The following is a 21,586-nucleotide window of genomic DNA, read 5'->3' as shown; positions in this document are numbered from 1 at the left end:
CCGGCGGTTCCCACAGCCCCTCCCGCCTCGACCCCCTCCCCCCGCGGTCCCCCTCGCCGCGCCCACGTGACGCCCGCGCCGCGGCGGCTCCGGTTACCGCCGCCTCAGTCCCCGCGCCGAGGCTGCGCCGCCAGCTGCCCGCGCCGCGCCCCCCGCGCCGCCGCCAGCCCCGCCGCGACATGGCCTGCGCCGCCCCGCGGCGGCCCGCGACCCCGGAGCGCGGCGCGGCCGGCCGCTGAGAGCGGCCCCCGAGGCGGCAGGCCCCGCCGGGCCCCGGAGCAAGCACCCGCCGCGGCCCGGATCCCCCGGGCCGGCTCCCTGCGCCCCGCCTGCACCCCGCTGCCGCCCGGCCCGAGCATGGAGACGGCGGAGAAGGAGTGCGGCGCCCTGGGCGGGCTCTTCCAAGCCATCGTCAACGACATGAAGGTAACGGGGTGCGCGAGCGCGATTGCGGGTCCCCTTGGGGGCGCGTGGCGGCGGCAGCCGTGCCCCGCTGTGTCTGTGCGCCGCGGGGTCTGTGTGTCCTTGTCTGAGCGTGACGGACCTGCGTCTGCTGTGCGCCGGGGTCTCCGGGCGCCTATCTGGGGTGTGGGTGCTCGTTTGTCAGGGTGTCCATGCGGTCCCCCGGGTCGCCCGGATCGCAGCGCCCCCGTGGGTTTGCGAGCGGAGCCTGCGCACACCTGGGCTTCCCAGTGCCCGAGACCCTCACGCCATGAATGGGGTTTGGCTCCTGGGGCGACTCTGTGGACATTTAACAGGTCCGGGGTCTTTTCGGCCTCCGCCCCCTACCACCACCATGGCTTCCCCCACACCCCAAGGCTGGCCTTGGTGCCCAGACAATGCTGTCATCACCAAAGCAGAGAAAAATAATAAAGCGGAGAACCATTAACTCCTTCCCCACCGGCCTTGGCCACTACGCGGGACCCTGCAACTGCCGCCCCTGACCCTCCCCCCACTACCATACACACACTACAAGCCCCAGGAAGTCCCAGGACCCCGAAGTCTCCAGGCTGAGTGTCCCTGCGTCCCAAGGCCTCTGTCCTTACCTTGGGAGGAGGAGCGGAGAAGGTTGGGATTGGTAGAGCAACCCAAGGGAGGGCCTTCCCTAGCCTACTTCCACCCCAGGCCCCATCTCCAGCCCCTCCCCATGATTGCCCAAGGTCAGGCTGGAGCGGGCCACCCATTCCTGGCCCACCACTGGCTCACCAGGTGGGGAAACTGAGTCCTGGGAATGGCTCAAGGTCACTGAGGAGACTGTTGGACGCTGTCCCTCACCTCACCCCCATTGTTGGTCTAGCAGGCCAGGGGCATCCCCCCCGCAGAGAGGCCAGGGTTTGGCAGGGCTGGCTCGGGCTGGCGAAGCAGAGAAGAGGTCCAGCTTCAGTGACAGGATGGGGGTCAGGAACCTGCATTCCTACCCTTCTCTTCTGAGGTACAGAAAGAGCAAGGAAGAGATTTAGGTTCCCCATAGGAACTCCTGAGAGCCACCACCCTCCCATCCTGTCACACATGTCCCACTGCACAGCACACAGTCCCGCTGGGACATCGCGGGCCGGGAGGAGACACGGCTCACCGAGGTGCAGCCTGCCCCACAGAGCCCAGGCAAGCCCTTCATGGGGCGGGTGACTGCAAGCACGCCAGGGGCTCCTGGTGCTGCCAGGAAACAGCTGCAGGGGCAGCTGCCAGATACCTGCCCCCTAGAAGAGGTCCAAAGCCCCCCGGCCTGGGACTGTGGGTAGGCAGCGTATGGGTGCCCCCCATCTCCATATGGGGTGCTTCCCCTAAAACCTTCATCCCTTGCAAGTCCACCGCTGGGCCCTTCTCCTAACCCGCAGAAGTGCTGGTCTCTCGGCCCTCGGCAGCCCCTCCGGCCCTGTGGACATCACATCCCTGGCCCCAGGATCCCCTCCTGGGATAGGGCAGCCCAGAGCGCCCTCCCTCAGTGCCCCCGGGGCCGGCACCCTCCTCCTGCTGGCAGCCTCTGCTCAGACACTGCGGAGAGCAGCAGCTTTGCTCAGAGAAGGGGGACAGGACTGCCTCCCTCCCTCTCCAGCGTATGTGCAAGGAACTTTGGGATGAGACAGGAGGAAGCGGGCCGGGATCAGATTGTAGCAAGAGATTTGGGCAGGATTTTCTGACTTATGGAGGCAAAATGGGAGAGGTTTCACCTGGGGCGATGCCAAGGACAGATTCTCCCCTGCCTATGACACATGCATGGGTTCCGGCCAGGGACAGCAGAGGACTAGGCCACCTGGAGGCCCATCACCTGGCTTTAGGGGGCAGCTTCTGGCTCTTCCACAGAGGGCGGCCAGTCAAGAGAGTGAGCCTGCCCCACGAGGCCTCTCCTAATCGTGTCCACAGGCCCCGCAACAGCCCGCCCTGGCCCTTCTCAAGGCCCAGACCCTGGCTTGGGGGCAGGGGGAAGGGATCCCCAAGCTGTACCTGCGTCCTGGAGGAGGACACCCACTCAGGGACAGGGAGGGGACTCTCAGGACCTTTCCCTGCCTGCTGCGCCTTACTGAGCTCAGCTCAGATGCTCACTGGGTGCCAGGCTCCCTGCTGAGGCGCACAGAGGGCCGGGGCCCCGCCGGGGCCCCCAGCTGCCAGGCAGCACCTGCAGCAGAATGAATGGGGCCTCCACCCAGCGCTGGCCCATTCAGAAGTCGGACTCAGAAATTTTGCCTACCCTCTCAAGAGTGGGGGTGTCACCCAGACATAGCGTCCCTGGCAGGGAGGCAGGGACCCCATGTCCTCCACTAGCCCGTGCTCCCTGAGCACCTACTAGGTGCCAGCACAGTGCTGAGTGCTTTCCGGGCAGCGCCTGCTTGAGTCTCTGAACCGACCCACGAAGGAGGCACGGTTCCCACCCTGATCTTCCGGGGGAGGAGCCCGAGGCCCAGTGAGGGGCCCTGGGACTGTGGCCTGGCCCACTCGCCCGCACAGCCGACGTTAGGCCCGGGGCCGCCACCTAGGCAGAGAGTCCCTGAGGGCCAGGGGCCCCAGCAGCCCCCTCACCGGTCTCATCCCATCCACTTGGACACCTCCAGCGACAGGCACGTCACCTTCCCCTGCCAGAGTGGCCCACGCCCACCGCGCTGGGCACCGAGCTGGTGTCCCTCCTCTGCCTGCAGTCCCCGCCATCCCCTCCTTGATGCCGGGCACTCGCCTCCCCTGGCCACAGCGGCCAGTCAGACGGGAGCAGGCCTGGCTGCCACGCGGTGGCCTTGGGCAAGTCTGACCTTACTCCCCGAGCCTCCCCATCCGTCAGTAGAAGGCGGGTGATAAGTCTTCAGCGCACAGGGCTGTTGGGAGGCTTCCGTGCGACCCCACAGGGGAGGGCTCAGCAGAGCGCCTGGCCCACCGCAAGCCCGTGGTCGCCAGCAGGGAGCGCTGTCACCATGAGACCTGCCCAGGGTCCTGGAGCCTGGCGGCCAGGCACGGGCCCAGGGGAAGACTGGGGATACTCTCCTGGGGCAGAGGCTGCTCCAGCCCCTCGAAGTCCCATCTCTGGGGTCCTTTAGGAATTGCCTGTGGAGGCAGAGTCCCCGGTCCTTAGAGACCAAGGGTCTCAGTCCACCTGCCAAGGACGAACTGGCCTGGCCTCCCCACGCCCCATCTTGTCCCCTCCCCACGAGAGAGCGAGGCTCTGAATGTCCGAGATGGAGTGAGCTGGGGGTGGGGGTCAAAGCTTCCGGGATGGGCCTCGGGCCCGTAAGGAGCAGGGACTGTTCTCTGCCCAGTGTCACCTAGTCCCTCGCTGGCTCGGGCTGCGTGGAGGCCGCTGCAGGGCCGGGGCAGGCTTCCTGGGGGCCAGGATGGCACCGCTGGGCCCCTGCACCCCCAACATCGTCTCTCCTCCCTGGAGGTCTCGGCAAGGCTTCGTTCGGGGTTGGCGGGGTCGAGGTGGTGGGAGGGTGCCACCTTCAGAAGGCCCCTGGGGGCGCCCAGGTGGGGTCAGCTCCTCAGGCCTGCCAGGGGTGACTCCCAGGCCCCTTTTGCTGTGTGAGCTGTGCCCTCATGGAGACAGCCCACCCACAGCCCCCCTGTCCTGCTCCAGCCTGTGTGAACTCCTCAAATATTTGCTTTCCCTGGGCACTGGATGGGCTGGGCTGGGAGGGGAGGGCGTTTCGGAGGCTCCCAGAAGCTGCCCTGTCTCCCTTCCACCCCTGCAGGCTGCCCTCCACTGAAGAGGCCACCCCAAACCTGCCCGGGGGTTCTGGGTGGCGGGACCTCCCTCTGAGACCTGGGGGGCAGGCGTCTCCTCCTTCCCCTTTTCCTTGGGACTGGGGCTTCGCTGGCCCAGGGCACCCCTTTGAGGGCTGAGGCCTCCACAGGGCCCTGGGGCCAGGGCTGAGGTTCCTCCAGGACCCAGCAGCCACGGGAAGGCTCGTTACCCAGAAAAGTGGCTTAGTTAGACTGGACAACTCGGTGGCCAGGAGCCCGGCCTCCCCACTGGGAAACCCCCTCCCATCTCGGAGCTTTGGGCCAGGCTGGGATAAAGGCCACACTGTGTCCCCAGGAGAGGAAGGGAGCTGGGGGTGGAAAAAGGTGGCTCTGTTGGCCGCACAAGGCCCCATTCAGCCCAGGGCCTGGCCGTCCCCAGCAGGCTGGCCCGGCCCTGCGGCAGTCACACCCTCCCCGGGCCTGGGAGCCACTGCTGCTGGCCGGGGACGGCTGGCTGGCCGGGCTGGCAGCCTCTTCCAGGGCAGAGTGGGGGCCGCCGGAGGCCTTGAGACCTGTCACTGTGCCTCTGCCCCTGGGCCACGTGGGAAGCCGCCTGGGCCATTTCCGGGGGAACAGGGTGCCCCTCTTGCAGCTCAGCCCAAATCCCCCGCCAGGCCCCTGGGGAGCCCTGAGGACACAGGACCTGCCATTTCACTGTTTCCATCTCCCCTGGGGGAGGGTTTGACTGAAGACAGGAGGCCCAACTTCCTGTCGGGAAGAGGGATGAGCACAGGCATCTGTTCCTAACAGCCGGGATTTCCTCGTGCCCCGGGGCTCTGGCCTGGGCCCTCTCTCCTCTCAGAAGTCCCAGGGGCCTCCTCCGCGGGGCAGGGCTGCTCTCAGAAGCTGCCTGGAGTTGGACAGAGGCCTGTGGGGAGCCAGCTTCGTGGAGCCCCCAGCCCTGTGGAGTCTCACTGCCTCTCCCATCTCCTTGGCAGAGCTCCTACCCCATCTGGGAGGACTTCAACTCCAAGGCCACGAAGCTGCATTCCCAGTTGAGGTGAGGCTGCTAAGGGCGCCCCCAAGTGGGGAGCAGATGGGGGCCGGGTGGTGAGCATACCTCACCAGAGACCATCTCACTGTCTGTCCCCCCAGGACCACTGTGCTGGCTGCTGTGGCCTTCTTGGATGCCTTCCAGAAAGTGGCTGACATGGCCACCAACACCCGAGGTGGGGAGGGGGCGCAGCTGGAGGCTGGGGAGGCCCCAGATCAGGCTTGGAAGGTGGAAAGGCTGAGTGGGGTATGAGCCAGGGAAAGGACACCAGGCCCAGAGTCAGGATCTTGAGTTCTGCTCCCTAAGGAAAGGGACTGGTTGTAGAGATAGTGAGCCTCTCGTCACTAGAGGCATGCAAGCAGGAGTGGGTGAACGGTGACAGGGATGTCAGAGGGGCTTTCATTCTTGCTGTGGGCTACTCATTTGACCCCTCAGCCACAGTTGTTCACCTCTGTACTGTGAGTCTGATTATGGCTTCCTCTCACCCACCCCATCTGCCCTCCTGAGAGCACACGGGGGACAGGTGAGCCTTTCCCACTGGCCCTGGCATCTCCTTTGCTTTCTGGTCTGAGTAGCAGGGACCTAGGGCTCCTGTTCCTTCAGGTGGTGAGAACCAAGGCACTGAGCGCATGCTGGCCTGCATCTAGGAACACCTGGAGGGCGTTCCCCGTAGAGCTGGAGGGTGTTCGGGCTGGTTTTTTAGCCGGTCTTTGGCTCTGGCCTCTCCCAGCTGAGTGAAGAGCCCCTGGCCTGACCGCCAGAGCACCTGCAGCCACAGGAGGCTGGCATGTCTGGCGTGGGCAGGGCCTTGGTCCTGCACAGGGGAGGGGCTCGGCAACTATTGCGGAATGATCAAATCCCCCGCAGGGTCCGGCAGGATTGCAGGATGCAGGGAACTGGGCTCGGGCTGCCGCCTGGTCTTCTCAGGCCAGCGCGCCCTCTCGTGGTCGAAGCCGGGACTGCAGAGGCCCCGGCAGACCTCTTCCCTTGCCACACGCTTGCCTCACCAGGGGCCACACGGGACATCGGCTCAGCGCTCACGCGTATGTGCATGCGCCACCGCAGCATCGAGACCAAGCTGCGGCAGTTCACCAAGTGAGTGGGCGCCGCGGGCGGGCAGGGTTGTCACAGGGATACCCCTCTGCTGGCCCTGACCTGCACACCCATGCCCGCAGCGCCCTGCTGGAGAGCCTCATCAACCCCCTGCAGGAGCGCATCGAGGACTGGAAGAAGTCAGTCAACCAGCTGGACAAGGACCACGCGAAAGGTGAGGCTGGGGCCTCCGCCTGGGTTTCCACCCCCACACGGCAGAGACCGCCCCCAACAGAGCGCTCCTGTCTCACCCCCTGTGCAGAGTACAAACGCGCCCGGCACGAGATCAAGAAGAAGTCTTCAGACACACTGAAGCTGCAGAAGAAGGCGCGCAAAGGTAGCGCCCAGCGGTGCCCATCGAGGCGCAGCCCCGTGGGGCCCACTCCCTCTCCCCCACCTCCCTCTGGGACACCCCAGGGCGTGGTCCTGGGCAGAGGAGCCCTGTCTTGGGCACAGGACCCTCCAACCTGCTGGGTGGGACAGAGGGGGCCTCCCTGCACCCCAGGCCTGGTCCGGACCCCCCTCCCGGGGAGACAGCAGGAGGCTCCACAGGCCCAGGCGCCCGCCCCCCGCCCCAGGAGTGGCTCTGTCCATACGGCTGTCTTTCACACATTCTTTCTTTCTGTCTCTCCTCCTCTCCTCCTCCACATCCTTCCTGTAGAGCTACTTGGTAAGTCAGATGTCCGTCTTTCCACCTGTTCCTCCTGTCCTTGTCGCATTTGTCTGTCTCCCCCAGCTCAGGGGCATTGGAAGGAGCCACTCCAAGCCATGGAGGAGCGAGGAAGGTCCGGCGGGGGAGGGGCCTGGGGCACAGTCCCGCTGGGGCCCGGGGGCCCCTGGCCAGGGACGAGTCCGGGGCCACTGCTGGGTCAGTCTGCCAGGCCAAGAGGGGCCGGACCAGGCTGGGTGGGGGGCACAGGCCTTGGCTGCCCACCCACCCCGAGTCTTACCTGTCACCTGCCCGCTTCCTGTCTCACCGCTCCTCCACACCATGCTCTCGCCTCTCTCTCTCTCTCGCTGCTTCTCGGTGTCGCTGCTGCTGTCCTTGTGCATTGCTCCCCGCGCTGAGGGGGGGCCACACCGAGACACCCCTGCCCTGTGCCGGCTTCCTGCCCCAGCTCTCCTGACCGAGGTCTGGAGGACGGCCAAGCCCCACGCTCCACTTTGTCCTGTTTTCACCCCAACCTCCTGGGTGCCCGGAGGCGCGGGGGTGCCTCCTGTGGGCCTCGAGGGTGGGGAATCGGGGTCTCCACTGGGCCCCCCTGGGCACAGCTGCTCTAAAGGTGGCCTGGGGGCTGCCCAGGGCTCTGCCCACCCCAGGTCCTGGGTGGCTCTGCAGCTTTGGTGTCTTTCGTGTGTGCGTGTCTGTCTGTCCTCTCTGCCTGCTCCGGGGACCAGCCCGTCCACGAGCCCTGGAGCCCTGCCTGCCCTCCCAGGGCCCCTAGAGCCCCTGGCAGCGCCCAGCCTCACAGCCAGGGACACCGCCGCAGGCCCCGAGCCTGAGCCACGGGCGCGGCGAGCCGAGCCGGGGTCCCCAGCGCGGCCTCTCCTCCCACCCCCTGCAGGGAAAGGAGACCTGCAGCCGCAGCTGGACAGCGCCCTGCAGGACGTCAACGACATGTACCTGCTGCTGGAGGAGACCGAGAAGCAGGCGGTGCGCCGGGCCCTGATCGAGGAGCGCGGCCGCTTCTGCACCTTCATCACCTTCCTGCAGCCGGTGGTGGTGGGTCCCTCGGGGCGGGCGGCATTCAGAGTGCCCCGCCGCTGGGCTGGTTGAGCGGTCCCCTCGGGCTGCTGCTGTCGCCACGGACCAAGAGTCAGAATGTGGGAACTGCTGGGCCCGAGTGCCTTTTGGTGATTTGGTCCCAGCAGGCCAGGCACATTCTGTGCTGAGTGCTCCCACCCGGAGGCCTGTCCTGTCGCCAGGACGGGCAGTCACACCAGCTGGGCTGTGCACGCCCAGCCTCCCTGAGCCCCGGCAGCGCGGGCAGGGTGGGCAGACGGGCTGGGCCCACAGCTCTGACTCGCCGCTTCCTCAGAACGGCGAGCTGACCATGCTGGGGGAGATCACCCACCTGCAGGGCATCATCGACGACCTGGTGCTGCTGACCGCGGAGCCCCACAAGCTGCCCCCCGCCAGTGAGCAGGTACGGCCAGCCCTGGGCACCGGCGGGGGAGGGGGGGGGATGGCCTGCCCTTGATTGGGGACAGTAGAGGAGAAAGGGCGACAGCATTTGGGGGAGTCAGGCAGCTGGGGATAAAGGACCCAGCGTGTCCTGATTCCCACTGTGGGGCAACCAGGAGCATTTGCCCAGGGGAAGGGTGATGTGCCCCAGGACCCAGTGGGGGCCTCAGACTGAGAGCAGATGGATGGAAGGCCTGGGTTCGTGGGGCTTGGCCCTGAGCCTGCCCACCTGTGCCCGCCGCCTTGTTCCCCCTGCGCCAGGGCCAGGCCCGCAGGACAGCCCCCCGGGGCCGCAGGCTGCTGAGCGCTCTCCACAGACCGTCTCGGCGCATCACCCCGGTGGCCCTCTCTGGCAGCAGTGATTGCCTGCGTGTCACTGGAAAAACTGAGGCTCCGAAAGGCCTAGAACTTGCCTGAGGGGCACAGCACAGCCGGGAGTTGAGCCCGATGGTGTCCTTCACGGCCACTCTCACCTGGCTCCCCTGTAGCGACAGTGAGTCCCCAGCCCAGTCCGGGCCAGGCCCAGCCCCACCACAGTGTACAGGAACTGAGAGCGCCGGCCTGGGCCGGCAGTGTCCCGAGAATCAGAGCTGGGGGCATCTCCCCAGCGCTCTGGCGGCCCGGCCTCCGGCCTCCAAGTAAGGAGCTGGCATTAGGATGAGGCCGGGTGGGGCTGCGAACTCCTGGGGTCTCCTGCTGGGGCCTGGTTCTCAGCTGGGGAGAGAGTTGGGGCCGGGCCGCCTCCGGTGACCTCCGTGCGCGCCCCTGCCCAGGTGATCAAGGACCTGAAGGGCTCGGACTACAGCTGGTCCTACCAGACCCCGCCCTCGTCGCCCAGCAGCTCCAGCTCCCGCAAGTCCAGCATGTGCAGGTCAGCGGGGCCTGCGGAGGTGGGGGGCGCAGCGATGTGCTGAGAGGGAGTGGGGAAGCTCCCGCAACACTGCACCATGGGCTGCTGGAGGGCCCCACACCGAACCCCGTCTCCGCACCATGGAGGCGTCTGCCGCCCTCAGCACCGGACTGCGGGCGGCTTCCCTGCAGGGAGCGCTGACTGTGTCCCTGGCGCCACGCTCAGCGCTTCATGCGTTGTCTTCGTTGCGTCCTGACCACTGTACTGGGTCTGGCGTTGTCTCCCTTTCATAGACGGGGAAACTGAGACCCAAGGCGCAGCGTCCCAGCGTGTAACCACTGGGCTCTGCCAGGCTCAGCGTGTGGTCTGGGGACTAGAACGAATCTAAGACCTGGGAGAGGTGGGGAAGCTTCCGGGAAGTGTGCTGAGGCTGCCAGTTCATGCCCAGCCGGCGGGTCCCTGAGAGCCGGTGCCTGGGCGGCTGCCACAGGCCAGAGCCCCAGCCCAGGCTGCCCCCTGCCCACCCCCCCGGCTTGGCTTAATCACTGGGCAAGCTCAGGGTGCAGGTGCTTCCTGAGCTGGCACCAGGGCAGGATTTGGAGAAGATGTTACAGATCCAAGGCTCCTTGGGTGGGAAGGCCGGGAGCCCCGCTCTGTGCCTGCACCCCTTTCCCCAGACCGTCCCTGGTGGGTGCCCAGGTCACGGGAGACAAGCTGGGCATAGCTACTGCTGCAGGGAGAGGGGCACCCAGGCCTGCGGGACCCCGGGCGGTGGCATCACAGGAGCGAGGGTCGATTGCAGGGACACCTGTGAGCAGGGGCTGGGGCTGGGGGCTTCAGGGTCACACTCAGGAGGAAGGGACCTTCATCGCCCATGAGCTGCGAGCTACACCGGTGGGACACCTCGGGGATGGGGGGTGAGGCCGTCACCACACGTCAGATGCCCAGTTAGTGTTTGGTGGCTGGCTCCAGACCTTCAGGAGGCCGTCTAGAGACAGTCAGACTTGCGTCTGGTTGCAGCACAACCGGGAAACTGGCCCCTGGACGCTCAGGTTGCGGCTGCCGACCTGCCGTCTGCTGTTCTGATGCAGAGCAGGAGGCAGAGGCCGCGCCACCCGCCGGGGTGCGCCCCGACGACAGTTCCAGAGCGCTGGCATGCTCCAGGGACAGGCACTGAGCTGGCTCTCTGGTGCCGTCCCCTGCCCGGGCCCCGCCCTGCCCCACAGTCCCAGAACCCGGCTCCTCTGTGGCGCCTGGGCCTTGGGTCTCAGGACCTTGTCATCTGACACTCTCTTTTCCTTCCTTTGCCCCCCACCTGTCTCCCCACCCTCGTCTGTCACCTCCCCTTCCACACACACCCCTGTGTCTCTCTGTCTGGCTGCTGTGTCCCCCTGTCCATTCCCCCAGTGCCCCCAGCAGCAGTGGCAGTGCCAAGGGTGGCGGAGCCCCGTGGCCTGGGGGTGCCCAAACATACTCACCCAGTTCCACCTGTCGCTACCGCAGCCTGGCACAGCCAGCTTCCGCCACCGCCCGCCTCTCCAGCATCTCCTCCCATGACTCCGGCTTCATCTCCCAGGACGCCGCCTACTCCAAGCCTCCCTCACCCATGCCTGCAGACATCACCAGCCAGGTGAGGGGTCTGCAGGGCCACCAGGACGGGGCGCAGTGGCCTCCCACCAGCCTCGGGCTGTTCTCATGTGGGGCCACCAGCAGCTGTTGGCACTGGCCTGGAGGTCCCCAGGGCCACCACACTGGGGACTAAGCTGAGTTCGCTGCTTCGAGGCTAAGGAGAGGTAGGGAAGGCTCTGGAGTGGCCACACTGCCACAGCAGGGTCAGCAGGAGGCCTTGGTGGCCTCACCTCCTCCCGGGTCTCTGTTCCTTGCCTACTCCCTTCTTCCAGCCGCCATCCGAGCGGGGAGTGGGCAGCGGGCCAGCTCTGGCCCCGCCCCCTGTCCACACTTGGGCCAGCTCACTCTACACCCAGGGACTGGCCCAGACTCTCCTCCGGTGCGGGCCCTCAGCCCCTGCAGCCTCTGGGAGATGGACAAACGGGGGCCACATGCCCAGGGGCGTCTGCGGGTGATGGGAGTGACCCCACCTGCGTTTGAGCCCATGCGCGGCCCTCCCAGCCACAGCCTGCGTCAGGGCTCAGCATCCGTGGCCTGCTGTCCTGCCCAGGAACATCGCCCACACCCCGTCTCTGCCTGTGCGGCTCATCGCTGCCAGCCGCAAGCAAGCTCTGGGGTCCATCCTGAAGGCCCTCCCCTCCCCCACATTCCCCTCCAGCCACCGAGCCTCCTTCCCGGCAAAACCTCACAGAAGGGTGGTCTGCCGGGCTCCTCCCCGCCACCTTTCCCTTCACTCTCAGCCTCGGAGGGAGGAGGAGCGATACATTTTTTACAGATCCTGTTGTCGGATTAAAGAGGTCCTTTCTCTTCCTAATTTAGGTGGTGGTTTTTTCCCATGACTCTAAGTGTTGAGTTTTTCCGTTGAGTTTTCCACATACTATTTTCCATTGATTTTTGCTTTAACAATTGCATTGGTGAAAATCTAAATTTTTTGTTTCCCCTGAATCCTGACCCTCCAGTGCTTTTTTCTTTTATTTTGGTGATCGTGCTTCATCGTGAACTGCAAAGAAACTCAGGTGTCTGGCTTGAGGAGGACGTAGAGCCCAGGTGGCAAACACGGGGCCCGCAGGCCGAACCGGCCCTCCGCCCTGTTTTATCCGGCGGCAGCGCCAAGCTCCTTGCCCCGAGTTAAGTAGGTACACGTATACAGCCCTAAAATCACATCTGGCCGTTTGAAGGCAACTGCAAGGCTGATGTGGCCCCCGGTGAAAATGAGTTTGACCCCCTGCTCTAGAGGATCTGAGGGGACCTAGGCTGGGGCTCCCTGACCCAGCTGGGTCCCTGCACAGCTCCCTCCACTGTGCAGAAGCCAGCATCTGCCCTGGGAGCCCCGGGACCTGTTTCTGCCCTTGCTTTTTTTTTCCTTTATCCTTTTTTGCTGTTTTGAGTTGGGGGGCCTCCCAAATGGACTTCTGCTCCCCCCATCCTACTGACGCAGTTCTCAAGCTTCCTGCGCTGCCCTGCTCTCGCCCGAGTTCCCCAGGCAGCCTGGCGTGGCTGACCCTCACCACGTCAGGTGCGTGCACTGAATCTGTGCTTCCACCTGCCCATGGTTTCCTCCCTTCGCCAGCAGCTCCTTGTCACTCTTCTGCTGGACCTTCCTCTTCTTCCCAGCCACTGAATTGACGCACCCGAGGGCCACGAACCTTTTCTCTAATCGCCCTCACTGCAGGGGGCCTCATTCTGTCTCTGACTGCCAGATTCGTGGCTCCACCCCTGCCTCCGCCCCCAGCACCGGCCTGGTACAAACATGTCCATGCGCAGATTCCTAACAGCCGCTCAGCCTCACAGGTGCAGGAGGGAACTCTTCCAGAGGCCCGCCCGCCCTCAGAAAAAGCAGCGACAGCATCAACCCCGCTGCTCAAGGCAGACACCCCTGCGGTCCTTTCTGTGCCGCTTTCCCTTGCCCACCACGCCCCGGCCACCAGCAGCGAGTCCTGTCGCTCATTCTCAGAACGTGGGGTTCTTGGGCTGGGCCGCAGGGCAGGTCAGAGCTGGGGGTGCGCACTCTGGGTGCCGCCTTCCGCCGCAGACGCTCTTGGCCGTGCCCTAGGGTGGGGGCGGGGGACACGGGGCCTGCACTGTTCTCGGACCATCCGCGCATGCGGCCCTGTGACCGGCTCTGTTCTCTCCTCTCCCCGCCCCCCACCCCGTCCGCCTGCCTGCCCACCTCTGCGTGCAGAAGTCCTCCAGCTCTGCCTCCTCCGAGGCCTCGGAAACCTGCCAGTCGGTTAGCGAGTGCAGCTCTCCCACCTCGGTCAGTGCCCCCCACCTGCTGCGGGCACAGGGAGGGCCCAGGCCCCACCAGAGCTGGGGCGCACAGCCTGCTCCCTGCAGGAAAAGCCCCCTGGTTACCACTGGAGCCACTCCCCTCACTCTCACGTCTCCCTCCTGGGACCTGACGTCCTGCCCCAGCGCCTAGCCTGGCGGGGCAGAGGGGTCACAGCACCCTCCGCACTTTGTCCTTGGCCACGACTGTGAGCCTGAGGGCCCACATGGACCAGAAACCCTGACCCTCAACCACAGTGAGGGGCCCCTTGATGAGCATCAGGGCCAAGGTGCCCCTGACCCGCCCGCCCCACCCTGCAGGACTGGGCCAAGACCGGCCCCCACGAGCAGCCCTCCACCCTGCAGCGGAGGAAGGACCGAGTGGAGCTCCTCCGGGACGCGGAGCCGGGCCCGGCCAGTGGGGGCGCCCCAGGCCCCAGCGGAGAGGAAACTGCACGACCCCGCATGTCCCCAGCCACGATCGCAGCCAAGGTAGGCAGCAGCTCAGCCAGGGCCCCACCTTCACTCCCAGGTCAGTGCCAGGAGGCTAGGCGCTTGTCCTCAGCTCCAGCTCTGCCCCTGGTGGGAGCTCCCTGAAGTCCGGGCGGGGAGGTCGGGGGGGGGGGGGGGGGCTCTGGGGAGCGAGGCTTCAGCCTGCAGTCTCGCCACCCCAGCACGGAGAGGAGGTGTCGCCCGCAGCCAGCGACCTGGCCATGGTGCTGACGCGCGGCCTGAGCCTTGAGCACCAGAAGAGCAGCCGGGACTCGCTGCAGTTCTCCAGTGGCTACAGCACGCAGACCACCACGCCCTCCTGCTCCGAGGACACGATCCCCTCCCAAGGTAGGCCCCGGGGCTGGGGCGGGTGCCCGGGCCTGCAGCCCCGAGGCCCCGGCCCACTGCATCCCGTGCCCCCAGGCTCCGACTACGACTGCTACTCGGTGAATGGGGACGCGGATGGCGAGGGCCCCCCTGAGTTCGACAAGTCATCCACCATCCCTCGCAATAGCAACATCGCCCAGAACTACCGCCGCCTGATCCAGACCAAGCGCCCGGCCTCTACCGCGGGGCTGCCCACTGCGGGGCTGCCCACCGCCTCGGGCGCGCCCCCTGGCGTAGCCACCATCCGCCGAACACCATCCACCAAGCCCACCGTGCGCCGCGCCCTCTCCAGCGCTGGCCCCATCCCCATCCGGCCACCGATCGTCCCCGTGAAGACACCCACAGTGCCAGACTCTCCCAGCTACATGGGGCCCACTCGGGCGGGCAGTGAGGAGTGCGTCTTCTACAGCGACGAGGCTGCCTCGCCCCTGGCGCCGGACCTGGTGAAGGCCTCCCCGAAGAGGCTGAGCCTGCCCAACACAGCCTGGGCCAGCCCGGCCCCTGAGCCTGCCGGCTACCCCGGGCCGGGCGCCGAGGACGAGGAGCAGCAGCAGCTGGCAGCCAACCGGCACAGCCTGGTGGAGAAGCTCGGGGAGCTGGTAGCAGGGGCTCACGCCCTGGGCGAGGGCCAGTTCCCCTTCCCCACCACCCTGTCGGCCACCCCTGCCGAGGAGACGCCCGCCCCACCCCCAGCAGCCACCAGCGACCCCCCAGCTGAAGACATGCTGGTGGCCATCAGGCGTGGGGTGCGGCTCCGCAGGACCGTCACCAACGACAGGTCGGCACCCCGCATCTTGTGATGACGCCACCCTCCCACCCTCTGGCCAAGTGCTAGGCAGGTAGCCTGGCTGGTGAGCGGCGGCCACTAAGAATGAAGGCACAGCCAGGAGAGGGCAGAGCCAAGCAAGCTTTTCTTTTTTTTTTTTTTTTTTTTTTAAGTCGCACGAGGCAAAGCCACTTTATGGAAAGAAACACGCAGCTTGGACTTCAACATTTAAACAGGAAGTGACTTCTTTAACAAACCTCGCCATAATGGAGCCTGCAGGCCTTGACCTGGATTTGGAGCCTCTTTTATACTTTCCTCGCCTATACTCGGTCCCTCCTGTTCCTCCCTGCAGGCCCTGCAGGCCCTGCCTTCCCACATCTCAGTGAGCCCCTTAGCCGCTCCCCCGCCCGCGGCGGAGGGGCGGGGCCAGCTCTCCGTCCCGCCCTTCTGGCGTGTGCCTGCAGCACCGCAGCTCCACCCACCCGGCAGGCTGCGCTGCAGGGCTGGCGGCGCCTCGGGCCTTTACAGACTGACCCCTCTCTCTGTCCCCCTTCTCTGCCTCATCTATGCTCCTCTCCATCGGGGAGTCAGAGTGTCTGGGTGGGGGCAGATGCCCCATCAGCAAAGGTAGCAGATTTGACTGACAATGTGTGCAGAGTGACCGGTGGCGGTGGGGGCAGGTGAAGGCGGGAGGCAGGCCCACCCGGTGGATGCCCGGGGCCTAGGGCCCAAGCGCGGAGAGCCTGCCTGGAGGAGGCTGGAGACCCTGAGGCAGCTTTCTCCTGCCCTGTGAGGTGCACCTGGGGTGAGGGGTCAGGGTGGGACTGCAGGGATGGCATCCAGAGGCCCTGGGGTGGTGGGGCCAGACCCCCAGGAGCTACTTTCAGACGTCTGGTCCTCGTTTGGGTACAAGGCTGATTCTGGCGGCACTTTGCTCTCAGTTTCGGCCACATTTGGGTGTGGGGGCTGAAGCCACAGAGGGTGTGGGGGTTATTTTATGAGCATAATAAAATGGAGCTGGTTGGACAAGGACTGTGCGTGGGGACAGGGTGGACGATACAGGGTGTGTCCAAGAGTGCCTGAAGGACGCGGGGGGTGGGCACAGTGGTCGGTGGGCTTATGGCAGGAGAAGGACCGATTGGCCCCCCCAAAAGCCAAGGGATGGCCGTTCTCCAGCCTCTGGAGCAAAGCCAAATTAAGGGCTTCCGGCCCATCTGGGTGTTGGGGGTGGGGGGCCTTCTGGCCAGGCCAGGTTGAGGGCAAGTCTGGGAAGATCGGCTTTGACTCTCTGTTGCCAGAGGAGATGCCGTCCCAGGACGCGCCCCGCCCCCCGCTCGCAGTCCGAGCCAGTGAGGGCAGGGCGGGGCCGGCTGCAGGTGCCCTTCCCGCTCCGCGCACCAAGTTGTGCCAACTCCAAGCAGGTCAAAGCAGATGCGCCTCGGAGGAGGAGGGCTTCCTGAGGCCCCGCAGGCCAGCAGAGAGCTGGGCTCAAAGGGTGGCAGGGCCACAGGGCAGGGGTCCCCTGGGGTCAGGAGGACAGACAGGCTTTTCCTGATCAGGATGCGGTGCGGTTGGTCTGAGTCTCCCAGCGCGGGTCTTGGCAGTTCTTGTGCGGGAGCTGGGACCCAGGTGGGGCTGGGGAACCCAGGGTGCTCCCGGGTGGGCAGAGTCCCGGGCTCCCCCAGGGTGGTGGAGAACGGTACCTGTAAGTCGCTAGGTCTGAGGACAACCTTGCCGAGTGCTCTGGCCAACCCCAGAGCCCAGGTTGGGGCAACTGGAGGGACCCGGGCGAAGGAGGGCCTGAAGGAGCCCTAGAGCAGGTGGCGGGTGTGGGCTGCCCCGGGGCGGGGCTTACACTGCCCCTCCCTCAGGGCTGCGCCAGACTTGGCCCCGGTGGGCCGATGGAGTAGGATGCAGGATGTGTGAGGTGAGCAGGGTACGAGCGGTGGGGCGGGGTGGGGCGGGGTTGCGGCTTGGTCCCCGCGTCTCAGAGAGGAAGAGCTTGCCTCCAGGGGGCAGGGGTGGCTTTGCAGGTGCAGGGAGGTTGTACCCCCTCCTTGCTTAACCCCTTCCCCTGTGAACCACCCCAGGGCTGTACATAACCCTCCGTCCCCTGCCCACCTCTCATCCACTTAGTGACCACCTCGTAGCACCCCGCCCCCCCCCCCCCCCGGGATCCGAGCCAACCATCCCGCATCACAGACTTTGGTTTGGGGGACTTCTTTACATTTGTTTTATTTTTCATTTTGTACAGAGACATATTCTTTTCAAAGTCTTTTGACTAAAGTAACTTTTCTGGTGCTGTTGTTAACTTGTTCTTCTGTTAATTTATTTTCCCACCCCGGGCCTCCCCTCCTTGTTCCCCTCACTCTTTCTTCCCGTCACCCCCTCCGCATCCCCCCACCCCATCTGAACCATTTTGTTTCTTTTCTCTTTGTCGGTTTTTGGATAAATTATCCTCCGCTCCTTCCCCTCCAGCCCACCTTGCCCTTGATTTAAATAGTCACTGCTACAAGTAACAAATGCACTGTGAAGACCCCAGTATTAATAAAGTTGTACTGTAATTAACACCCCTGCCTCCGCCTGGCTTCCTGGCCTCTGCTGCTTGAGCCACCCACAGCACCCCCTGCACCCAGCCCCTCCCCCTGGAGCCCAGTCTGGGGGTGGGGCTCCTTGGGGGCCCCGGGCTCTGAGTAGCAAGGGCAAGAGTGGCTGGTCTTGTGCCAGGACCTACACCTTTGAGGCTTTGGGTCCTTCCCTGCTGGTGGCCGTCTTGGGGCAGCCAGTTGGACTGAGGGAGCCAGGGAGGAATGGAGGGAGGGTGACCAGGAGGCACTGCAGTCGGGGTGGGGGGTATCCCCACACCCCCATTCCTGGGACCTCACCCACTAGGACAGGGCTAGAGGAATTCCGTCTCTCAAATGCCCACCACTCCAGCCCCCTGGCCAGGCTCTGTCCATCCCAAGTCAGAACCCTCAGCCCCAGGTCCGGCCAGCCCGCCCCTTGTCCCAAGTGTGGCACTTGGTGGGCGGGAGCAGGACTGGGAGGGAGGAGGGGCTCCCAGCGCCTCCAGGTTCACCCTTGCAGATGCAAAGCAAAACAATCCAAAACGAAATAAAGCGGGTGTTTAATAGAAAAAATAAACTGGAAGAGCACCCACTCCACTGTGGCAAGATACGGCACTTGGCTCTGCCTTCTCCCCCGCCCGACTGCGTCCAGCCCTCCACACCCACCCGCCCACCTGGCATGACTCTCACCTTTGCAACCGCCCGGCCTTCAGGCGGGGGAGGCAGCCTGGGCAGTGCCCAGAGGGGCCGGGGCCTCTGTCTCGTCCACCTCCAGGTGTCCCCAAGCCCTCACCACCCCAGGTAAGAAGAGCATGTGAGGTATGGAGGGGAGCAGATTCCCCCTGAGAGAAAAGACACCTGTTCTACGGTTCCTCCCCCAAGGGGGCTTCCCCACCGCCACCCAGGGACATCTCGGCCCAGTGGAACTGGGAGCTCCTTGTGCGCCCCACAAGAGTCACCGACCGCACAGGCCTGGGGGCGGGAGGAAACTGCCACTGTGCCCTCGGCAGTTTCAGTGGCCAGTGCCAGCCGGGGATTCTGAGGAGCAGGGCAGCGAGGCGGGGGCTGCCGGGCAGGCAGAGGGCCAGCTAGGAGGCCAGACACTGCGACAGGGGCTCTGGGCTGTGGCGCTGAGAGCTTGGCACCTCGCAGTCCCGCCAGTTCAGGACTGAGCTTTGTTTACCTGCAGGGGAAGGAAAAGGAAAACCGCAGGAGTGGTCAGCACCCACCTCGTCCCCATGCCCAGGGCCCATCTCAGCTCCCGGAATGGGCCTGTGGCCCTGGGGAGCGGAGGGCTGCCCAGCAGGGTGCCCGCTCTGCCGCTGGGCGGGCATCGCCCCGCCCCCGGGCCCCGCCCCGCCCCCGGGCCCCGCCCCGCCCCCAGGCTCCTCACAGCAAGAGCAGTACAGCAGGTCCAGGACTCGGAAGCAGTTGTCCAACAGGGCTTTGGGCCGCACCAGCTTCTGGCTCAGCTCCGGGGCACTCAGAAGGGACAGCACCGCTTCCACCTTGGGGCTGACCTCCACATCCTGGAAGGGAGGAAAGCGAGAGAACCACAGGCCGGTGAAGACCCAGGGCCACGTGCCAGGGGAGCTGCGGGGCTGTCAGCCCTGACGCGGTGCAAATCACAGAGGGAAAACGAGACTTCCTGGGACCAGGAGACCTGCGAGCAATTTCTCTCCTTCCTCCAGGTGCCAAGTTTCCTGGGGGGAGGGGGAGGGTACCCCTCAATGTCCCTCATGCAAGCACAATACAGACAATCTTCTCTTTTCCTGTCATTGGAAAAATGACTCCCCGGCCCAGGAGCAAAGAGCCACTAAAGACATCGGTGGGGCCCTGGCCGGTGTGGCTCAGTGGACTGAGCACGGGCCTGCAGACCAAAGAGTCGCCGGTTTGATGCCCAGTCAGGGCATGTGCCCCAGTTGCTGGCCAGATCCCCAGTGGGGGGTACGCAAGAGGCAACCACACATTGATGTTTCTCTCCCTCTCTCCCTCCATTCCCCTCTCTCTAAAAATAAATAAAATCTTTCAAAAGATTTTATAAAAAAGATGTTATGAAAAAAGAAATCTCTGGGATTCCCGGCCCTTGCCAGAATTTCGAGAGCCTCCCCAGAGCTCCAGGCAGCTGCAGCAGTTGCTTGCCCCTAAGCCAGGGCTCGGGAGCCGCTCCCAGCGGCTGCTGGGCGCTGTGGCTGGGGAGCAGGTGGGGTTCCTGGGCCTGGTGGGCACCACATTCCTGAGGAGGGCTGGGGTCAGGTGGGGAGCAAGGCAGCGTGGGGGTTCATGGAGCGGCCCCACATCACCTGCACAGCACACACTCACCCAGTCACCTTACTTTCCGGGCTTTGGGGGCACATACCCAGAGGCCTCAGCCCAACCCTGCTAAGCAGGAACCTTACTACTACTACTACTACTACTACTACTACTACTACTACTACTACTACTACGTGAGTGCATAGTTTACATTAAGTTTCATTCTGTGTTGTACCGTTCTGTGGGCTTTGGCAAATGTGTGACATCACGCAGCCACCTTTACACGCCATGCAGAAGCATTTCCTTGCCCTAAACACCCCCTGTCTCCCACCTACCCGTCCCTCCTCTCTAAAGGAATCTCATTTCTTAGGCTCAGAAACAAAGTCACAGGGACCACAGACTCACCCAAGACAGAGCCTGGAATGGGGCCTCAGGCACATCTCCTGCCCCCCAGCCCATCACCACCGCTGGTGGTCACTGGCTGGCTCCTCCTCTCTCCCATTTCTCCCACACCCCTCAGGACATGCCTGACCTTTCGAGGTGTGCCAGCCCTTGGCCAGTACCTCCACACACTCATGCATGCACACGCACACACCACCCACCCACACCTCTGCCCAGCTCACCCTGAGGCCTTGCTGGACATTCACCAGCAGAGTGTGTACCTCCTGCAGGTACTTCCAGGATGGGTGGCGTTCGAGCAGCACCTTCTGCACGGCCTCAGTGGCACTGAGACTCACCCAGACCCACAGGTAACGCAGCTCCTGCTGGCTCACCTGGGCCCGCTGCTGTGGGGGCGGGAGAAACAGTGAAGCCCCCAGACATGGGTCTCTGGGCCCAGCCCACACTGTTCTGACGCCCACCCCTACTCTCCCCTGCACAGGGAACCGACCACAGGTGTCTAGTGTGCAGCCTCGGGCCAGGCCAGGGCCAAGGGCAAACTCGCTTGAGGGGCCCGGAGAGGCCACTGACAACAGGACCTGCCAAGCCAATATGGGTCTCTGGAGAAGCCCCAGGATGTCCTGGGGGACAGGGGATGTCCCAGCCCCGGAGGGGATTCTCACCAGCCTGGTGACGTTGGCCACTCTGAGCACTCCCTCGTAAGGCACTCTGACCTGGTAGTTGACGGGGAAGAAGTGTTTCTGGGAGGTGAAGAACAAGCCGTGAGGTCAGGGTCAGAAAGGACGCGGGCAGGTTCCCCAGCCCCCACCCCCACCCCCCGCACCCAGATGATTTGATGCAGGAGGGGCCCGGGGCAGCCCTGTACTGGCAGAGGTGGCCCTTCACAAGACCACGCTCGGCTCCCTGTCGGGACAGGACAGCTGTCTTTCCTCCAGGACTCGGGGAAGGACGAAACGAAACACCTTGTTGCTGTTCAGGCAGAAGTTTCAGCCGGGAAACAGCATGAGGGACTTACTACCCCAAGAGAAAGGTTCTCTGGGCGTGGGGAAGACGGAAACAGCACTCTACAACATAGAATGGTGATGGCTGCACAACCCTACAAGTGCACTGAAAACCACCGAGTGTCCATTCACATGAGTGAATCATGTGGCATGCGAGTACCTCAATAAAGCCGTTTAAGAAAAGACATACAGAGCCATGCCACGTGGGCCCCTACAAAAAGGACCTGCGTTCCAATTCCAGGTCCTTATCTCCCCACTAATATCTCCCCAGGGTCTAGGGTTCCCCCAAGCAGTCCTGGAGTTCATTCCTGAGACGCAGGGTGAGCGCCACGTGGGGGTGGGACCAAAGGCCAGCCCTAGGAAGAGGGGTGGAGGCCCCAGGGTCAGCTGGCGGGACGGAGAAGGGCAGGCATGCAGACTGGTGACCAGGCCTGCCAGGGTGTGTGGCAGAGAAAGGTAGACCCAGGGGCCACGTAGGC

At 64.7% G+C, this 21,586-nt stretch overlaps 2 protein-coding genes across 10 annotated transcripts in view; one reads left to right on the top strand and one right to left on the bottom strand.

Moving 5' to 3' along the window:
- The first annotated feature begins 227 nt into the window (after positions 1-227).
- On the top strand, positions 228-17,035 carry MTSS2 (MTSS I-BAR domain containing 2). 6 transcript variants are annotated; one of them, XM_045818508.1, is made up of 15 exons: positions 228-426; positions 5,163-5,224; positions 5,320-5,393; positions 6,229-6,313; positions 6,394-6,485; positions 6,573-6,647; positions 6,972-6,980; positions 7,876-8,033; positions 8,350-8,457; positions 9,269-9,366; positions 10,753-10,975; positions 13,157-13,231; positions 13,564-13,734; positions 13,917-14,082; positions 14,158-17,034. In XM_045818508.1, exons 1-15 carry the CDS (start codon positions 358-360, stop codon positions 14,919-14,921), a joined length of 2,229 nt encoding a protein of 742 aa, XP_045674464.1. In that variant the 5' UTR covers positions 228-357; the 3' UTR covers positions 14,922-17,034. The 6 variants fall into 6 exon arrangements, with proteins under 6 accessions (XP_045674464.1, XP_045674466.1, XP_045674465.1 ...); XM_045818511.1 differs by having other exon boundaries at positions 229-426; positions 10,849-10,975; positions 14,158-17,033; XM_045818510.1 differs by lacking the exon at positions 13,157-13,231 and having other exon boundaries at positions 14,158-17,035.
- A 40-nt stretch (positions 17,036-17,075) lies between these two features.
- Positions 17,076-21,586, bottom strand: part of IL34 (interleukin 34) — a 56,291-nt gene continuing 51,780 nt past the window's right edge. For 3 of the 4 annotated variants that reach the window (XM_045818514.1, XM_045818516.1, XM_045818515.1), the window contains exons 4-7: positions 20,769-20,846; positions 20,331-20,492; positions 18,848-18,983; positions 17,081-18,637 (exon numbers count right to left, since the gene is read on the bottom strand). In XM_045818514.1, coding sequence (XP_045674470.1) covers positions 18,543-18,637; positions 18,848-18,983; positions 20,331-20,492; positions 20,769-20,846 — 471 coding nt within the window. In that variant the 3' untranslated portion in view covers positions 17,081-18,542. Of the gene's footprint in view, positions 18,638-18,847; positions 18,984-20,330; positions 20,493-20,768; positions 20,847-21,586 lie in introns of all 4 variants that reach the window. The other variant, XM_045818517.1, reaches the window with a different exon arrangement.

Source organism: Phyllostomus hastatus, unplaced genomic scaffold (genome assembly GCF_019186645.2).
Source record: "Phyllostomus hastatus isolate PE091 unplaced genomic scaffold, TTU_PhHast_1.1 phas_scaffold_345, whole genome shotgun sequence".
In the NCBI taxonomy this organism is placed as follows: Eukaryota; Metazoa; Chordata; class Mammalia; order Chiroptera; family Phyllostomidae; genus Phyllostomus; species Phyllostomus hastatus.
The sequence above is the reverse complement of the archived record's forward strand: the minus strand, read 5'-3'. Positions and strand labels throughout refer to the sequence as shown.